Source organism: Ursus maritimus, unplaced genomic scaffold, assembly GCF_017311325.1.
Source record: "Ursus maritimus isolate PB19 unplaced genomic scaffold, ASM1731132v1 scaffold_2, whole genome shotgun sequence".
Taxonomy (NCBI): domain Eukaryota; kingdom Metazoa; phylum Chordata; class Mammalia; order Carnivora; family Ursidae; genus Ursus; species Ursus maritimus.
Window position 1 is genome coordinate 9,778,789 of NW_024424452.1, and position 18,144 is coordinate 9,796,932.

Sequence of the window (18,144 nt, forward strand, 5' to 3'; positions counted from 1 at the left end):
GGAGGTAAGTGGGGTGTTAAAGTCCCATAAGTGTACTGTCTTGTAGAGCAGAAGTCTGACACTGGGCGAAGATCAAAGTACATTCCTTCCTAGAGACTCTAAAGGAGATCTGTTTCCTCTCTTTTTCCAGCTTCTAGAAGCTGCCCACTTTCCTTGGTTTATGGCTCCTTCCTCCATCTTCAAACCCAGCAACATCAGATTGAGTCATTTTCAAGCTGCTGTCTCTCTGATTCCCTCTTCTGCCTCATTCTTCCACTTTTAGGGATGTTATATCCCTGTGATTACAGTGAGCCCACCGAGATAATCCAGGATAATCTCCCTATTTTAAAGTCAGTTGATTAGAGACTTTAATGCCATCTGCTACTTTAATTCCCCTTGGCATGTGTCCCTACAAAATTCTTATGTTGAAATCCTTCACCTCTTCACCATCCCCATCATGGTGTTGGGAGGACGGGTCTTGGGGAGGTGCTTAGGTCACGAAGGTGGAGCCCTCCTGAATGGTATTTGTGCCCTTAATTTAATTTAATTTAATTTAATTAATTTAATTTATTTGAGAGAGAGAGAGCCGACTAAGAGAGCACAAGCAGAGGGAGCAGGCACCCCCCCCCCCAACTGAGCCAGGAGCCTGACGCGGGGCTCTATCCCAGGACGCTGAGATCAAGATGCTTAACTGACTGAGCCACCCAGGCACCCCCTTTTTTTTTGCTGGGGGGGGCATGTCTTTTTTAAAAGATAATCTTATGAGTAGCCCAGTTTGGAAGTCAGGTTGGGCCCCGGCTCAGAAAGAATACTCAAGTTTGAGTAGGGAGCTCTGACCCAGTTTCATTATTTATTTATATATTCTCCTTACATAAAAAAAACAAGCAAACAAAAATATCCTTTGAGATTTGTAACCTAAGCACGTACAGCTGGGCCTGCCTTCTCCCCACAGCCACAGAAAGGAAACATCTCCTATACGCCACACACAGTTCATAGAAGGCTCAGCAACTATGTGTGGAAAAAATGAGAGAAGAAGAAAAAGGGAAGGAGGGAGAGAGGGAGGGAGGGAGGGAGCTCTCCTTACCATCCTCCTGACACTGGGTCTGCCCAGTTTTCCATCTGCCTCCCCAAGTGACCTGTTCTCTTTTCTCCAGCTTCTGTTGTTACTTCCACTCACCTGTAGAAATAGGACACACCCTCAGGCAGGGCATTGGCGTAAGGAATAATGGAGCTATTTCTGGAGTCGCTAACAAACCCCAAATATCATAACAAAAGTTGCCCCTTTTGTTCTAAACACTTAGAAAATGACAAGGGTTATGGGAGCTGGGTGTCAGAGCCACGATAGAAGACCAAAGTATATTACGCCTTATTATAAATCACAACAGAGAAATAACTGAAGAGAGATGCTGGCTGTTGTCTTTATAATAAAGCAATGTGAAAATAAATAAAGACAATGTCATTAAAAATGGTGTCGGGAAGCCCTGAAGGGACAGCTCTCAATGCACTGCCATTCAGCCCCAAATAGCAGGAAGCTTACTTCGCATAGCCCAGCAGGAAGTCTCCTTGCCCAGCCCAGCGAATGTACTCAACCAATGAAAACCCGTCACTACCCTAAGCTCTTGTCAACAGCCCCTCCCAACTTCTTTCCTTCCTCCATAAAAGTAAGACCCTTTTCATTCTATCCTAAGTAATCAGGACAGGCTAGCTGAAATAACAAACAACCCCACTCGTTCTATGCCTTTTAACACAATATGAATTTATTTCTTGCTCATGGTCACAATACAATGCTAGGGTCAGGGAGGACCCACCCCACAGAGTTGTTCAGGGGCCCAGGTTCCCTCCATCTACAGCCTCAGCGGTCTCCGGTGAATCCTCTGCTCCCAGCTAGCAGGGAAGAGAAGACAGCACACGGAGAACCCCAGGAGGGTTTCTAGAGGTAGTCCCAGACTCAACAGATCGCTTCTGCACACATTCCAGGACTCATCACATGGTGTCACCTAGTTGCAAGAGAGGCTGGAAATTGTCTCACCTTGTAGGAGAAAGAGGAGAAGCATGATGTTGTGAGCAACAGCAATCTCTCCAACAGCGGACAAATTCGGGGTGTGGCACATCGAGAAATTCGCGTTTGCCCTGGGCTGTAGCCATATGTAGGGCAGAGGCCACCTCATTAAGGCACTCGGAGATCAGAAACCAGTCATCATCACAATAACATCATCGGCATTTCTTTCACTTTGGGTTTGTTGTGATGGTCGCTGTTTCTCCCCCCTTGGGGCTCTGCAAACCACTGAAACCTGCCGGACTGTCAAACCCACCAGCTCTATGGGGATGGTTTGTGTACATGTCTATGTCCCAGCCTGACCATCATTTTACATCCTGTAAATGCCAAGGCTGAGAACTTAGCACTCATTTAAGATCTGATCAAGTAGCTGGATCTGAAAGACACGATAGCAAATGAGAAGGGAGACCTTTTAGTGGACAGAGGGAAAAGTGATGGTGCAGTCCAGCAGGCACCAGGGGGTGGGTTGCTGAATCTTGCCACATCACCCTGGCCTCTGGTGTTTTGTCGCTGATGAGGAATGGGTCCCCCACCCTTGCTCCCATCAGCTGATTCAGAATCAATACAGGAGGAGACAGTGGTGGTGGGTTCCAGGGATCCCAGAAAGTCTTAGAGAGACCAGTGGAGCAAGCAGGTATTCGGGGTCTGGTGGATTGCAGCTACCCCACCCCACCCTTCCTGCATGGCCATGAAGTCTCCTTGGTAGCCAGTGCCTTGAGTTCAAGTTGTCTGGACGTGAAGGAGGTGAACTGAAATCCTGGGAGGTGCCCAGGGTGGCTACAGCCTCCAAACTCCAGGGTTTGGCCTTCCAGTGCTGGAGCTTTAATGATCTCCTCACTAGGAGCAATTAGCCCCTGGGAGAATCACACTCCGGTGTGAACTCACAAGACATTGTCATCCCAGAAAGTAAGGGAATGATTTCTACTGGCAGCACAGTTGCACGGTGGAGGGGGTAAGTGGAGGCCATGGTGGGCTCATTAACTGTTGAGCACTAAGCGTATGTGTTCATTATCATGTTGGCCAACAGACGTGAAGTGCCAACTACTGCTCTTGCACGGGTGCGCTAAGACTCCGAAGACTACAGAGTCCCTGCCCTCAAGGGACTTGCCTCGGGATGGCAAGGTCAGAGGCATGGGGGTGGGGTGGGGAGGAGTGACACCAAGAACAAGCTCGAACTCTAGATTCTGTCTCAGGGATGAATTCTTGTCACTTAACCTCAACAAACCCGTTTGTCCATCTGCAACATGGGAATTACTGCTACCTCACGGGAGCTGCTGTGAAATCAATGAGGAAATGGATGTAATGAGAGGTTATTGTGAATACTTGCAGTGTATCATGTGATGGTCTTACTGGTTTTGTAAAAGCACACATTCGTTGTAGGAAACAGACAACACAGGACTAAAACTTTATGCACATTTCTGCCAGATATTAGCCTCTGAAACATGCATTTACCAGAGTAGCTAAAATTAGGAAAACACATCCATACACAAGACACAGTCCTGGGCTTCAAGTATCACAGAAAGATCAGCAGACGAAGGAGCTGGTTTTCTGGATGCTGAGTGGCTGGGCGCAGGCAGTGGGAAGACCCCAGGGCCCCTGGGAAAGTGGTCAGAAGGAGTGTGGGGCTGAGGTGAAGAGGAGGAAAGGAGGAGTCCCTGGGATGTAACAGCAAGCCATGAGGATGAGAACTCCATCTGAATCTCTCCGTGTATTGTGTGGCTTAAAAACCTACAAGCCAAGCTCTATTCCTGACCTCCTCTTATAGCAGCCTCAGGCTCTGGGAGTTTGAAGGATGTGCCCCCAACCCGAGGCTGGTTCAAGGCTTCTGTACGCCTGGGTCAAGTATGGAAAAGGCCCCTTCTGAAGGGAGGTATCCAGAACAAGCACCCAAGTGGGTGCTCAGGGATCCTGAGGCCCTGGAGGCAACTGGGGAAGGTTCCAGGGAGGTGGAAGTTCTTTAATTCGGCTGGCTGGCCCTCTGTTAGGCTGTGAGAATGCCCAGATCAATCAGACATGTCCTCCTGCCCTCCAGACAATCCGAACACAATGTAGGGCATAGACAGAGGAAAGTTAAGGCTTGTGAAAACAATGAGGGGCCATTAAGTTAGTCTGAGGTAATGGGAGGAGAGCAGTCTCCAAAGACAACTCCTGAGGGAGTTGAGGTCATGGCCCATGCGGCCAGGGACAAGAGCTGGAGGATTTCCTGGGCCAAGCCGGGAATGGGATAGCCCGAGAGGGCCCCTGGCTGGTTCACTGCAGCGTTTCCTCTGCTGAGCACAAGCAAGAAAACACTCACCTGCAGAACGGGCCACGCGCTCAGGCAAGGCAGCGTTGTACGAAGCATATTCCAAACCAAGGCAGAAGAGCACAGCGCAGTGCCTCCCACACTCTGGTAGCGGAATTACCTGAGAGCTGGTAAAGAACACAGAGGCCCAGGCCTGCCCAAGCAGGACAGGACCTGGGACTCTGTATTCGTACCCAGGTCACCTGCCACAGCTTGAGAACCAAGAACATGAGCTCTGGACACGGACTCTGTGGATTTGAATCACAGCTCAGCCACGCACCTCCTCCGCGACTCCGGCAATTCATTGCTGGTGATATGGAAATTCTAAGAGTACGTAAGTCAGAGCTGCCGGGAGGGTGGAGTGAGTTGTTACCGGCACAGCACTGAGAACGGTGTCTGGACTAGGAGTTGCACTCTGGGAATGGTACCCATTTTTCTCTGGCCTTTTTCAGCTGTGGCAGAAAGGTGCCACCAGAGAAGCCAAAAAAATTAAAGGAAGGGATTAGAGGGTAAAACAGGATATTTGATACATTTAACTGAGATTTTTACCAAAACAAACAGAAAATCCTACTTGATTAGCTAGCCTACGCTACCAGCCAGTGAGCAGTTTGAGAAGCTGAGTGCCCATGTTGCAAAGACAGCATCCACAAGAGGAAAAGCTCAGCCCCCCATGACTTCCGGTCAGCTTGATCCTGGGGCGTGATGGAGGAATGATGGTGTGAATGGCTTCCATACAGGTGTCCTGGCTGCAGCTGCTCTGTGGGATACTTGGAGGAACTTAAAAGTTCTGGAGAGGCAGTAATCAGGCTACAGATACAGGTTAATATGCAGGGCTGTTTCCACATATCCCGAACTTCTAGAAGAACTCTGAGACATACTTGGCTATACCCTTCGAACTCACAATACTCACTGTATTTCATTTCTGATGGGTTAAGAAGAGCTTGGCTTAAAAGGGGGGGTAATCAGAAGGGGGAATGAAACATGAGAGACTATGGACTATGAGAAACAAACTGAGGGCTACAGAGGGGAGGGGGGTGGGGGAATGGGATAGACCGGTGATGGGTAGTAAGGAGGGCACATATTGCATGGTGCACTGGGTGTTATACACAACTAATGAATCATCGAGCCTTACATCGAAAACCGGGGATGTACTGTATGGTGACTAACATAATATAATAAAAAATCATTATCAAAAAAAAAAAAAAAAGAAGAGCTTGGCTTAGGTTAGTGAACTTGAAACTGCAGGCAAAAACCAGGTGTGGTTAAAAAGGTAATGTGTTAGATGTGGGCCAAGAGGACTCCTTCTAGGGGACTTGTCCTGGCCTCCTCCGGCTATGTCCCTCTGCACGAGGCACAGGATTTGCAGGACCAGGGAAATGGGGACACCCAGAGCTTGTGTCCCCATCTCACCCACCAGACAAGTTCAGGTACCCATCTTAGACCTTGGAATCTCTGTCCAAAATGACCCAAGCCTGCTTCCAAGGCCTACAGGAGGAGCCTCTGCCCCGGGGCCATTTTCACAAAGATGGTGCACACCCTAAGGCCCAAGTGCCGGGTGGCCAAGGGATGGTGGTTTGCAGCAATATGAGGCTACTTGGGAGGTGTGTGCTGGGGTTGCCCTTGCAACATGGGAAAGAACCAGATGGGAAGAGAAGGGAAGAGGCCTAGACCACGGGATGGCCATCTGTGACACCACACTGTAGCACAGACCAGACTCTGAGAATTGTAAATTCAAACTTGGCCTTCCAGAATGTTATGTCATGGTTAGAGGATGGAACGAATCTGGGCTCACCTTGATTTTTTAACTTTGAAATATTAAGACATGGCATGTGGATCTCCATTTGTATTCTTGCCTCTGGCTTTTACAAATGTTGGGGATGTGCCTGATGGCTAAAGATATGTACCAGATGGGCCTCAACTGAAATATTGGAGCGTGCCATTTATCATGTGCCTCAGGCAACTTACTTGCATTCTCTAATAATACTGATGTTAAGGCCTTTCCATCGCAAGTAAGAATATCCCAATTCAAACAGACTTAATCATCGATCAGAATTTATTGGTTCTTGTGACTGACAAGTCCAATGGCAGACACCTCAGGTGTGTCTGGGTCCGCCAGCCTCACCAGCATCCTCAGCACGTGGTCTGGGCTTTCCGGCATTAGCTTCTTTCTTGGGCAGGACTACCTGCCGTAATAAGCCTACATCCGACTTACTAAGCAATCCAGGCAGAAAATTAAAGATATCACTTTTCTAAAGATCTGGCAAAGTGCCGGGACCTGACGATTGGTTATGTGCCCACCATGGAGGTTGTCTCAGTCTCTCTCCTCTAAGCCATATGGATTAACAGTCAGGGAAGTGTCGTTCACCAAATAAAAATTAAGATGAGGTTGCTGGGAGAATGGCTGAGGCAAAAACAACTGTGGGTTGGAGGGGATTACATGCTTAGTACTCAAGTTAGCTGCTACTAATGTGATCGAGAGAACACGGATGGACTCACACCCGGAGAGCATGAGGACTGGAAAGTGGAAACCACGCTCATTTTCCAGCCACCCCGAACTCTGGAATCGGAGAAATGGAGTCTTGGAAATGCGCTGACAAGCTTAGAAGACACACTGGAATTGCGGGTAAGAACGCCTTCGGTTGCTGCGGCCAATCCTGCAATGCCAACCCGTGCCCACCAGTGCGCCTCTGCCTCAAGAGCTGGGTGTGAAACCAAGCCATGCTCGCCAAGAAGACTCCTCTGCAATTGTGTCGAGAAGTACATGAACCCCCAAATTATTAAGTTTCTAGATCTGTGGCCAATTTGGGGCAATGTTCGGTCTAACACTGAGATAAGCTACTACCACTGATGACTCATCACGACAGTATGTGCTTCCTGCTCACCTCCTGTCATCTCCAATTACAGGACAATCTTGAATAGGAGGATCCTTCTCACCTTGATGGAAATTGACCTAGACTATCAATAGGCCTTTAAACGTGCACTTTTGTGGTTTAAATACTGTGTTCTATTTTTGATGACTGATAAAAACAGGCTATATACCACCATTTAAAATATAACCCCAGCTTTTTATTTTGAAAAATTGCAAACCCACAGAAGTTGAGATAGTAATACTAAAATATTAATGCTGCCTTCACACACACAGAGTTTTAATCAAAAACACACGGCGGCCTCTGCTCTATGTTAATATCTAGATACCTTCTCCATGCTGACAAGAGAAGCAGTCTCGACATCAGTGAGAGGAGCAGTGTCCTCAGGAAGTCTCTGACTTTTTTTGTAGGGCTTCACTCGTCTCATGAGACACAGCCCTGCAAGGCCCTCAGAACAGGATTTATTCCCATTTTACAGATGAGGAAACAAACTCAGAGAGAGGCCCAGTGATCTATCTGCTCAAGGTCTCAAGTCAGTAAGTGACCTGGCCAAACCTGGAGCCAAAGACTTCTTTTTTTGTTTTCTTTTTCTTTTTTCTTTTTTTTTAAGATTTTATTTATTTATTTGACAGAGAGAGAGACAGCCAGTGAGAGAGGGAACACAAGCAGGGGGAGTGGGAGAGGAAGAAGCAGGCTCCCAGCAGAGGAGCCTGATGCGGGGCTCAATCCCAGAACGCCGGGATCATGCCCTGAGCCGAAGGCAAACGCCCAAAGACTGAGCCACCCAGGCGCCCCTGGAGCCAAAGACTTCTGACTTCAGTAACTCAACATGCTACGGTCACCTGCCTCCTGGATACACAGTGAGAGTAAAGACAAAGCTAAGCCAACATGCGAAGAATGGTTTTCCTCATTCTTCTGACAGCCTGAAAGCAAATATTCACCGGGACCCATGTGCATAGTGTTACTAACCAGAAGTCTGTTATCAGGAGCATAAAACCACAATGGAAACTGAGTGCGACAACGCGCACAGAGGGTATTGAAATGTCTGCGAACTGCCCCCGATTTGACTTCAATATTTATTGAGTGCTTACTCTGCGCCCCTGGTATTGCGCTTGGGAAACAGACCAAATAAGACAAAGATTCTGCCCTTGTGAAGCTCACATTTCTGTAGCTTGACGAACAACCCAGAAGCTGCCATTGAGAGATTGGTGGGCTGCATCTGGCCCGTGTTAAGTGTTTTGTTTGGTCCACACAGGGCTTAAGTTTTGTCTTTTTATAATAAATCGCCAACTTCTAGCTTCTCGCAAACAAGCAACTTCTGCTGGATTCCTGAATAAGAAGTAGTGGCCACCCCTAGCCCTCACCCCAGACACCTGCCCTCTGGAGATCACTTCTGTTTCCCCCATTTCCCACCATGTGGCACCCAGGCCATGGTGGGCCCATGCGTGCATCTGCACGTTCCACTTGACATCCGGAAGCATTTCAGCGGAAACCCCTGGGGCAGGCGAATATCCAAACAAGATAATTTCACATAGCAGTAGGTAAACACAAAATAAAGTAAGCTAATGTGACAGGTGTGATAGGATTGGTGGAAAGGGCTACTTCAGCCTGGGTGGTCAGGGAGGGTCTCTCTGAAGGGTAATTGACACGGAGAACTAAATTATGACAAGCACAAGTCGGCCAAGAGAACAGAAAAAGGCTTCCAAGCACAGGGAAGGGCACGGGCACAGCTTCTGCCTGAGGCGGGACAGAACCTGGCTTGGTCAAATCGTAACAGCAAACTTGGGGTGGCTGGGAGGGCGGTAACAAGATCACAGAGGAAGGAAGAAGCCAGATTACATAGGACCTTGTAGGCCATGATGAGAATTTTGGATTTTGTCCCAAGTGCGATGGGAAGCCTTTGGAAGGTTTTTGTTTGGGAACAATGTGATCTGGTTTGCATTTTCGAAAATCACTCTATGGAGAGAGTGACTTAATGAGGCAAGAGAGGAAGCAGGGGGACCAGTGAAGAGGCTACCTTATCACAGTGCAGTAGGTGACAGTGGCTAGGACCAGGATGGTAACAGAAAAGATGGAGAGCAGCAGACTCAGGATATAATCTGGAGTCTAACTGAAAGAATTTTCTGATGGAGTAGATGGTAGGAGTGGGAGTAGGCCGGAGGGATTAATGAAAAAGGGAGTCATTAGGGATAACTCCAAGGTTGTGCCTTGTTCAAACCTTTGTGAGTTGGGGATGTCTAGGGGAGGCCCCGGTTTTAGGGAGAGAGACAGCAAGAACGTGATTTCAGATGAATACATTTGGCCAAGATTCAAGTCTTCAAGATCCTCATTTCCCTTCTCCCACATCCAAGGAGTCTCAAATCCAAAACATTTGAACTTCGAAATACCTAATCTCTTACCAACTCTATCCCTTCAACTTCAAATCCATCGCCTACGTCCTGATTTGATCCTCTCTCTTGCCTTGACTTTTACAGCAGCCATCTATAGCTATGAATTAACTAGCAAAAAGCCCTTAATAGCCACGTGTGCCTCTCTCCCACTAGCCATCATTGATGGCAGCGATCATGTCTTGTTCATATTTATCTCCAGTGCCTAGTGCTGTGCTGGGCACAGAGCAGGCACTGAAATATCTGACAAACTGAAAGGAGGTCTCCCCAAATAGCATATAACCTGGAAGAGAGGAGTCCTATCTTGGAATCCTATGATTCCTCTACCCAACTTAAAGCAGAACCAGATATAACATGTATGAGCAAGTTCCAGAAACTTCACCTTCCCAAGGGATGTGTTTCTTTCCTTTTAATTAGTTTCAAACTACACGGAGTCCCACTTTTACCCGGTAGTTAATAAGTGAGATTGGCCGACAGACCACATAGATTACTACTCTTTTCCACTTTTCTTCCAAATCTAGAGACTTCATGTGTGCATTCCTTCACAAAACCTTTGCAATAAGCAGCTCAAGAAAAAATCATTCTCCATTTTACAAATAAAAAAACTGAGGCACAGAATGGAATCTCTTAATTCCTTTTCGATGGAGTTAGGAGCTTTGCCTGGGTCAAGACTAGCCCTTCCCTGACACCATGCCACAGTTCTGTCACTGGAAGGTCCTCCAGGCTCCTACCCCTGTCAAGACTGCTGGTTAGTACGCAGGTGTCCCCTAGGTTTTGCCTCCACAATTACAAACTCCGTTGGGTACCAGGATGTGTTGCCACAAGGTCAAGGCCATGTCTTCTCTCTCTCCAATTTACTAATTCCCTGGAAGACAGATTCCATCCCTTGGGCCCAGGAGAAAGAGAAGCACCTTGGTCATTAGACTGGGAGGTCAAGTAAGGCCAGGAGTCACAACCAGCAAGAAGAGAGAGAGAGATCAAAGTAGGCAAGAATAGTTTCAATGGGGAAAACGAGAGAGGAGCCACCACTGAGAAAATCAGAATACTCCTTTCAAAAGGTTTCCAGCTGGGGAGTACCTGGGAAGAAAAGTGGCAGCCATGGTGGCAGCAGCATGCCAGATCCTTCCTGCCAGACCCTCCCAGAGTCATTTCTTCAGGGCGCCCAGGCTTCTCAGAGCCTCCTGGGCCTGGGTCAGCTGCTGCTGCAGCCTCTGGCGGGTGCTCTCGTTGGAGGCCCGCTTCAGGAGGCCCTGCATTTCCTCTACCACTGCCCGGTGGCCGGGGGTGTTGTGGAAAAGCCGCACTGCCCGGTCCCCACAGGAGGCCAGAAGCCGGCCAGTGATGTCAAAGGACAAGTCAGCGATACACTCCCCATGGACCTGCTCAAAGCACTGTTCCTTCTCACCCCGCCGGGTGTTGTAGAGATGAATACTGCTGCCACTGGCCAAGGCCAAGACCTGGGCGTCAGGGGAGAGTGCCAGGCGGCACGGCATGGTGCTCGCCTCTTCAAAGCAGCCTGTCCTCAGCAAGTAGGGATCCTGCTGCTTCTTGTATTCCACATCTGTGTCCCACAGTTTCCACGTACCGTCCTTGGAGACCGAGGCCATCCTGCAGCATGGAAAATCACGGCTCTAGCCCCAACACACCCTGGGGGGGGGGAGGCACTGGGACGGCGTGAGGGGCTCTAGCTAGGAAGCCAATCGCACTGCCCGGCCTACTTCCTGCTGAGGGCCAGCCAGGCGTTCCACATGCTTCAGAGCTGCTGCAGAGATAGGCAAAAGGGCCCTGGTTGCCAAGAGGAGCCGAGAGCCACCGGTAAGACGTAAGAGAGGAGGCACTAACCTGCGGGAGTCATTGGAGAAAGCGAAGAAGTGGACGGCTGCAGAGTGCCCCTTCAGTTCAAAGGCTCGCACGACCTCCTGGAAGTCATTTTTTTTCCCAAAGCAGACTTCCCAAACTTTGACATCTGGGGTGAAGCCACACGAGGCCACAAACCTGCCACACAAACAGGTTCCTTTACAACTTAATTTTAAGGGCATCTCATTTCTGCCAACCCACTAAACCTCATTCCTGAGAAAGTGAATAATCTTATATGTAAACAATGCAATCTTTTAAAACCACTTTTATACACATGACTTTAGTTCATCCTCATGACCACGCTGTAATATATATAGTCCCCCCACCTAGCCTTTTAAAAACTATAGATGGAGAGAGACTAAGGACTTGGGTCTAGGCGTCCTGATTCCACACTGTATGCTCTTTCCACTATTTGAAGCTGGCTCTCTGGTCTGTACCTGGCCACAACTTCTGCCCATCCCAGATGCCAAATCCCTCCCTCCTCACCTGCTACAGGGGGATATAGCAGCATGGGTATTGTTCATCTGGTTGGTGTTGATGGTAGACAGCACGTGACCTTTCAGATTCCAGATGAGGACAGTCGTGTCACTGGAAGCCGTCATGATGAACTTCCCTGAGAGGGGAGGAGGGTGACATGAACTGAGGTCAATGACCTGACCAAGTGTCATTGTCTAAGGAGACACTTATAAAGGCTTCTGCTGCCTCAAATATCCATGCTCCCCTCCTGGGCCAAGGGTCCCCACAGATAAGGACTTTGCTCAAGACTGTGGGTCTTACCTGCTTCCCTTGGGGACCTGCTATGGCTCCAGGACTCCAGGGGGGCCAACGGCTGGAGCCCCTTTGTCACACTAGGGCTGAGCATAATTCTCAGGCAGTGTTAACTCATTCCACAAATAATTGGGGCTATTCCTTCTAGTCTTAGGTAAGCTCCACCCTCTGAATGCCTCTTACCTGTGTCCGCAATGCCAATGTTGATGATGGGTGCCTTGTGCTTTTTAGGAAAGTCCTCTGGGTTGGCTGTGAAGGTATAGCCCCCATCCTCTCGCCTGGTCATCTTGAAGACACGAAGGGTGTCTCCATTGGCCAGCCAGACGATGAAGGCTCTAGAGACAGGTAGCAGACAAGACACTCATTTGTTTGGACACAGAGACCTATGTGTGCCAGTCCCTATGCTAGGCTCTGAGGAAAATCATGCCCCAGTCCAGCCCTGCAACTTAACTAACCCCTTGGTTCAAAACCTCTTAATACTCCTCAGAAAATATGACTCTCATAGCTTTGGCTCCTGCAGTGTCTCTCTAGAGTTTAGAAAACCATTATGATAGCTTCCAAGATGAATTTGGAGCCAGGCTTTGTTTGGTACTTCCCAAGTAGGAACACATCTTCCCCTCTCTGCTTCCTTGCTATGTAAAATGCGGAGACCTCCAGGGAGCCCCAGGCAGTGCTCAACCTATCCGGATACTCTTTCTGCCACCCCCAAGGAGATCCAAGTTCCCCCCTTGCTATCCTCATCAGGTATGGGAAAGACATAAGCCTGGGGCTGGGCACCTGCAGGCAAAGCTGAGTCCGCTGAGTCCCACCTGCAGTCGGGGCTGAAGCGCACCAGGGTGGCATGGTCCAGCTCCACATTGGCTCTCATGCTGCGATGCTCCCGCTGCAGGAAGTCCTTGGTGCTCCAGATGCGGATGGTGCGATCATCTGCACAGGTGGCCAGGTACTTGCCATTGCTGCTAAAGTCCATGCAAGATATGTTCCCACTGTGGCTCTAAGGGAAGGGTTGCAGGAAGTATGAACAGGGACCCCTTGGGCAGATGGGGTCTGTCGCCTGGATTAACGGCAAGCTGCTGATGGCCTGTGATTAGGAGGGACAGGATGGGGTATCCCCACTGATTTTGGTCAGAAGCAGAAGAGTCTGTCGTGTGCACAGAATACTAACGAGGAAAAGTCTGGGGGGGAGGGTGAGTCTCTGTATATGTGTGCTGAGCATGGGGACCCATGTACCTTCAGTGCCCCAGCCAGCAGGCGGTGAGTGAAGTTGTGCTGTTGAGGTTTCTCCTTGCGAATTCGTTGATGCTGTTTCTGCTTCTTGGATCTCGAGGACTTGTCAAGTGGCAATCCATTTGCTTTTTGGCCTGTGAGGAGGGGCCGTGTCATCTAACCATTCACTCACTCACTAAGCATTTCTGACCATCTATGACTGGGCCAGGCATGGAGTGGAGCAGCAAGAAATGACCAGATAGGGTCCCAAGCTCGAGAAGAGACAGTGATGTCGGCAAAAACAGGGGTCTGGAATCAGACTGGGTTTGGATTGTGTGATCTGAGTGATCTTGAGGAGACTGCTTGCATACAGCACCTCAGTGCAAATTAGAAAAGGCACCCTCTCTGGGCAGGCGCAGCTCAGTGGGTACATAGCACAGCCAGCCAAGTGCAGATGGTTGGCCAGACATCCGTAGGTAGGCAAGAAGGAGCACAACCAAATCTGGTGGCCCTGGCCTTGGTTACAAGTTACTTAATTGCTCTGGGCCTTGGCTGCCTTAAAGAGAAGTTATGATTACCCAACACAAGCATTAAAGGTTCACAGAACTACCAGAGAGAACGCAGGGATGAGAGGTAGGTAGTCAACACCTGTTGAGCACCAACCCTGTGCCGGGAATGGTGCCAGTCACTTTTGCATAAAATAGCTATTTTCATTGAGAATCAGGACAGGTGCAAAGCTGGCATGTGTTAAGATTACTGCAGATGCCCCTCAATTACTACAGGAAATAAATTCCTGAAGCCCATGTACACAGACCACCACAATCTGCCCTCTCCAGCCTTGTCCCCCCAGTGCTCTCCTCTCCCCTCACATTAGAGTCCCATCAAATGCCCTTTGAGAACTGCCCGCCTCTATGCACATTGCCTTTGCCGGTGATGTTTTTCCTCCCTCCTTTGCCAAACTGACACATCTAGCCTTCAAGACCCCACACCACGTGTTTCCTACTCAGTGAAGATTTCCTTGACCCGCCCCCCCCCAAGAAAGCAGGGCTGACCACTCCCACCCGTGGGTTTCCGGTTGCTGGTACCGACCTCCTCCCTGAAACCTATTACACTCTATTTTTCACTTACATTTTCGGATGTTCTTCTTCCTTACGCGACAGCGTGCTCCCTAAAGGAAAAATCCCCCCCCCTATTGAGAACTAGTCGGAGCGCTTCCAAATGCGTGTCCGTCTCCCCTCACTCCTCCCCGCTTTCCTAAAATAACGAGCAAGTAGGGCGCTCGAGAGTTTGCAAGCGCTCTCGCAGCAACCCCGGGAAGACGCGGAGGCTGAACGGGACAGCTCCTTGGTCTCGGCCACCGAGAAAGCGGCAGCGCGGAACCCAACCTGTAACTACGGGCGCGACCACCCCGGCGAGCCGGTACCTCGTCTCGGGAAGCGAAGCTCATTTCACCAAAGGAGAAACTGAGGCCCCGGTGGTCCGCGGCACCCCTGCCGGCCCAAGCCGCACGTCGGACCACGGGGAGGTCGTCCCCACCCGTTCCGCCCCTCTCCCGCTCCACTAACCGGCTGACCGGCTGGACGTCTCCTCCTCCGCGCGCAGCCACCCCCGCGCTACCGCCGCCGTCGCCATCAGGGCCAGCAGCCCGAGCAACAGCGACAGGCCCACCAGCTCCGGCATCTGCAGCAGCTCCATGTTGGCAGGGCCGCTGCCACCTCAGCCTCCGACTACGCGGGCGCCGGCACGCCTCCGCGAGGCCGCGCACGCACGCGGGGCGGGGCCTGGCCGTTGGCACATCCCGAGGGCGGGGTCTGGCCGTTGGGCACCTGGGGGCGGGGCCTGACCGTAGGAGCGTCCCGAGGGGCGGGGCTTAGCCGTTGGCCCGTCTCGCGGGGCGGGGCCTGATCTTTGGAGCGGTCGGAGGGGCGGGGCCCCTTCCAGGTTTTGGCTTTGTCTCGGAAGCTGCAGGGCAAGATCTGTAGGCTCTGCTGAGTTCTCCTCTTGAGCAATTTACTGATAATCGTTTATTAAAGGCGCTGTTCCAGCCATCACCACAGTGGATCCTTCGGAGGAGGCAAGGCGGGGATGAGATCGTCTGGATGGAACAGTGTGCGCCAAGACCAAAGACCGAAGGAAAATCAGGAGGAGGTTGCAAGGATCCAAGAGAGAGGTGGTAAGGGCCTATAGACAGGTGTGGCCTGGGGAGTGGAAAGGAACTTGAAAAGATTTTTAACGAGATATTTTTGTTTTGAAATTATAGATTCACAAGGAGTTTGGGAAAACCAACAAGAAGGTTCCCTGTACCTTCACCGGTGTACCCAGTAGTAACATCTCCTGTAGCAGCGGTATCAAAACTGGGAAATTGGCATTGATAGGGTCTACGGAGCTCTTTCAGACTTAACCAACAGGGAGATATTCTGAAAGACTGATTGATAGGGTGTGAATTCTACCTGCTTGGCTGGAAGGAGAATGTTCCCAGTACGGGGAGCAGTGCCCCGTGGGCCTCCCAGCCCTGCAACCCAGAGTGAGTTGAAACACCAGGGTCAGGGATTCCAGATTCAAAGGTTTCCATGCCCACCAGGGAACCTCTGCTGACAGTGCAGGCTCTCCGGCCTTTAGAAGGACCCTCTAAGGAGACGGGCTGCTGCAGAGACCGGGTGACAGACAGATATACCCATAAGCTCGGTGAGGACATAGATCCAGTCAGAGAGCAAATGGAGTGTGGCCTCATTTCCTTCCCTTTTGTCCTTGGGCTGGTGGGGTGGGGGTGGCATTGACTCAGCTGTGGGCAGTGTGTGGGGACAGCTGTGGGAGGGGGTGTCCGGAATATCTTGGGGATATCCTTAATTTGCTATTTAGAACTGTAGGACCAGCCATGAACCACTATATCACCTAGAGACAAAGCTGTATTTTTTTTTTTAGTTATTTATTTAAGTAATCTCTACACTCTACGTGGGGTTCAAACTCACGACCCCAAGATTAAGAGTTGAATGCTCCTCCGACTGAGCCAAGCAGGTGCCTGGACAAAGCTGTACTTTTAAGAACTTCATTCACCAAGCATTTTGCATGTGACCTTTATCGATCTGGGAGCTTTGCATTTCATTTAATCTCATACTCCCATCCCCCTGATAAGGAAACAGATGCTGTAGGAGGTGCTCATTAAGTGATTTTTCCAGAGATCACACAGGTGAAGAGTGAATGTGGGGACACATGCAGGTCTGTGACTCCAATCTGTTGATGTGGGGGACAAGGAAAAGAAAGACTAGTGCTCAGTGGACAGCTCAGTCAAGGCTACAGGATTCTTCCACATCAGGAGTTTAGTTGATTTTTCTAGCGGCCTTTAAGGCCAGTGATGCTATGAAATTAAACAAATGAAAAAAAATTAGGCTCAGGTCAAGTGACTTACCCAAGGCCACCAAGGAAGCAAGAGATACAGCTCATTGGGGTGAGTGGTAAACTGGGGTCTGCTACACTCCTAAGACCCATCCTCCTCCTACCTCGCCACTTGGTGATGAGAAGGCACGGCTCTCACCCTCGAGCGTCACAGCTGGACGGCAAGGTTAGCTTGCGGAAGGACAACCAATGACACAAAGCAGGAGTTGGGAAGGCTGGGCAGACCAGGGACGGAGCTCTGCCAATGGATCTGCGGGGGCAGTGAGACTTGGCTGTATGGGCCGTGGACCAGCATCATTGGAAATGTAAATTCTTAGACTCCATCCCAGACCTGCTGATTCAGAAACTCTGGAGTTGGGGGCCCCTGGCAATCTGTAGTTTAAAAAGTCGCATTAGCTAAGTGATTCTGACACACAGTACAGTTTAAGATCCACTGATTTAACTAACTTGAGTTCCAGACACGTGTTATTTGCAGCTCCAAGTGTCTTCTTACGGTGGTTCTTAACCTTGGTTGCATATTGGAACCGCTTAAAAAATGCTGGTGGTCAAACCTACCACACTGAGGGCTTCTAATTCAATTGGTCTAGACTAGACCTGGTCGTGAAGATTTTTTAAAGCCCATCGAAGTTATTCAAGCGCACATTAAAGTTTGAGAGACAGCTGTCAGGGATACAGCCGACTAATTCAAGACTATATGTAGAAGGGGATGTTCCGTTGGATCCTACGAGGCCACCTGGCCAGGCCTTGGTAACAGGTACCACAGGGCAGTGGGACGTTGGCAGGAGCTGAACATGACTGTTTCCAGCTTGTGCAGGTGTCTGGTTGGTGGCACCCTTCCTGGGGATGGGGAACACAAAGAGGACCAGGTTTGAGGAGGAAGACCGTGGGCCATGGTCTCAGAAATGATGAGTTCTGGGGCACCTGGGTGGCTCAGTCGTTAAGCGTCTGCCTTTAGTCTGGGTCATGATCCTGTGGTCCTGGGATCGAGCCCCGCATCGGGCTCCGTGCTTGGCAGGGAGCCTGTTTCTCCTTTTGCCTGCTGCTCCCCCTGCTTGTGCTCTCTCTCTCACTGTCAAATACATAAAATCTTAAAAAAGAAAAAAAAAATGAAACGATGAGTTCTGTTTTGGTTCGTTCGAGGTAAAGGGAGCTGTGAAACATCCAGAAGGGAGGGATCAGGGTGGCTGTTGGGTATGTGCTTTTGTAGCTCCGGGGACAGAGCAGGGCAGATACGGCCAAAGGGAATGCTATTACACGAGGCTTGCCACAAAATGAGAAGGAAGTGGGCCAGGAAGGGACAGGCGGAAGAAGAGGCTCCCACAGCAGGCACTGGGAAGGCACTGTCAG

General features: G+C 50.0%; 1 protein-coding gene and 1 long non-coding RNA gene across 2 annotated transcripts; both read right to left on the minus strand.

Moving 5' to 3' along the window:
- Positions 1 to 7,363: 7,363 nt before the first annotated feature.
- TBL2 (transducin beta like 2) lies at positions 7,364 to 15,152 on the minus strand. The gene is made up of 7 exons (XM_040634931.1): positions 14,970 to 15,152; positions 13,429 to 13,559; positions 13,008 to 13,192; positions 12,382 to 12,533; positions 11,917 to 12,043; positions 11,416 to 11,568; positions 7,364 to 11,181 (listed from the first exon to the last, which is right to left on the minus strand). The coding sequence occupies exons 1-7, from the start codon at positions 15,097 to 15,099 to the stop codon at positions 10,719 to 10,721; spliced, it is 1,341 nt and encodes a 446-aa protein (XP_040490865.1). The 5' UTR covers positions 15,100 to 15,152; the 3' UTR covers positions 7,364 to 10,718.
- A 1,301-nt stretch (positions 15,153 to 16,453) lies between these two features.
- LOC103670153 lies at positions 16,454 to 17,815 on the minus strand. Its single transcript, XR_570500.2, has 2 exons — positions 16,902 to 17,815; positions 16,454 to 16,759 (listed from the first exon to the last, which is right to left on the minus strand). It is a non-coding gene; the product is annotated as an uncharacterized LOC103670153 (long non-coding RNA).
- Positions 17,816 to 18,144: the final 329 nt, after the last annotated feature.

Bases quoted from the DNA above. Each gene is read 5' to 3' on its own strand.
- TBL2 (XM_040634931.1), bottom strand. From the start codon at position 15,099: ATGGAGCTGCTGCAGATGCCGGAGCTGGTGGGCCTGTCGCTGTTGCTC. The intron at 13,193-13,428 runs GTACATGGGTCC...CCCTTCCCTTAG, and splicing joins TGCTGGCTGGGGCACTGAAG to AGCCACAGTGGGAACATATC. The intron at 11,569-11,916 runs GTGAGGAGGGAG...TTTGTGTGGCAG, and splicing joins GCTATATCCCCCTGTAGCAG to GTTTGTGGCCTCGTGTGGCT.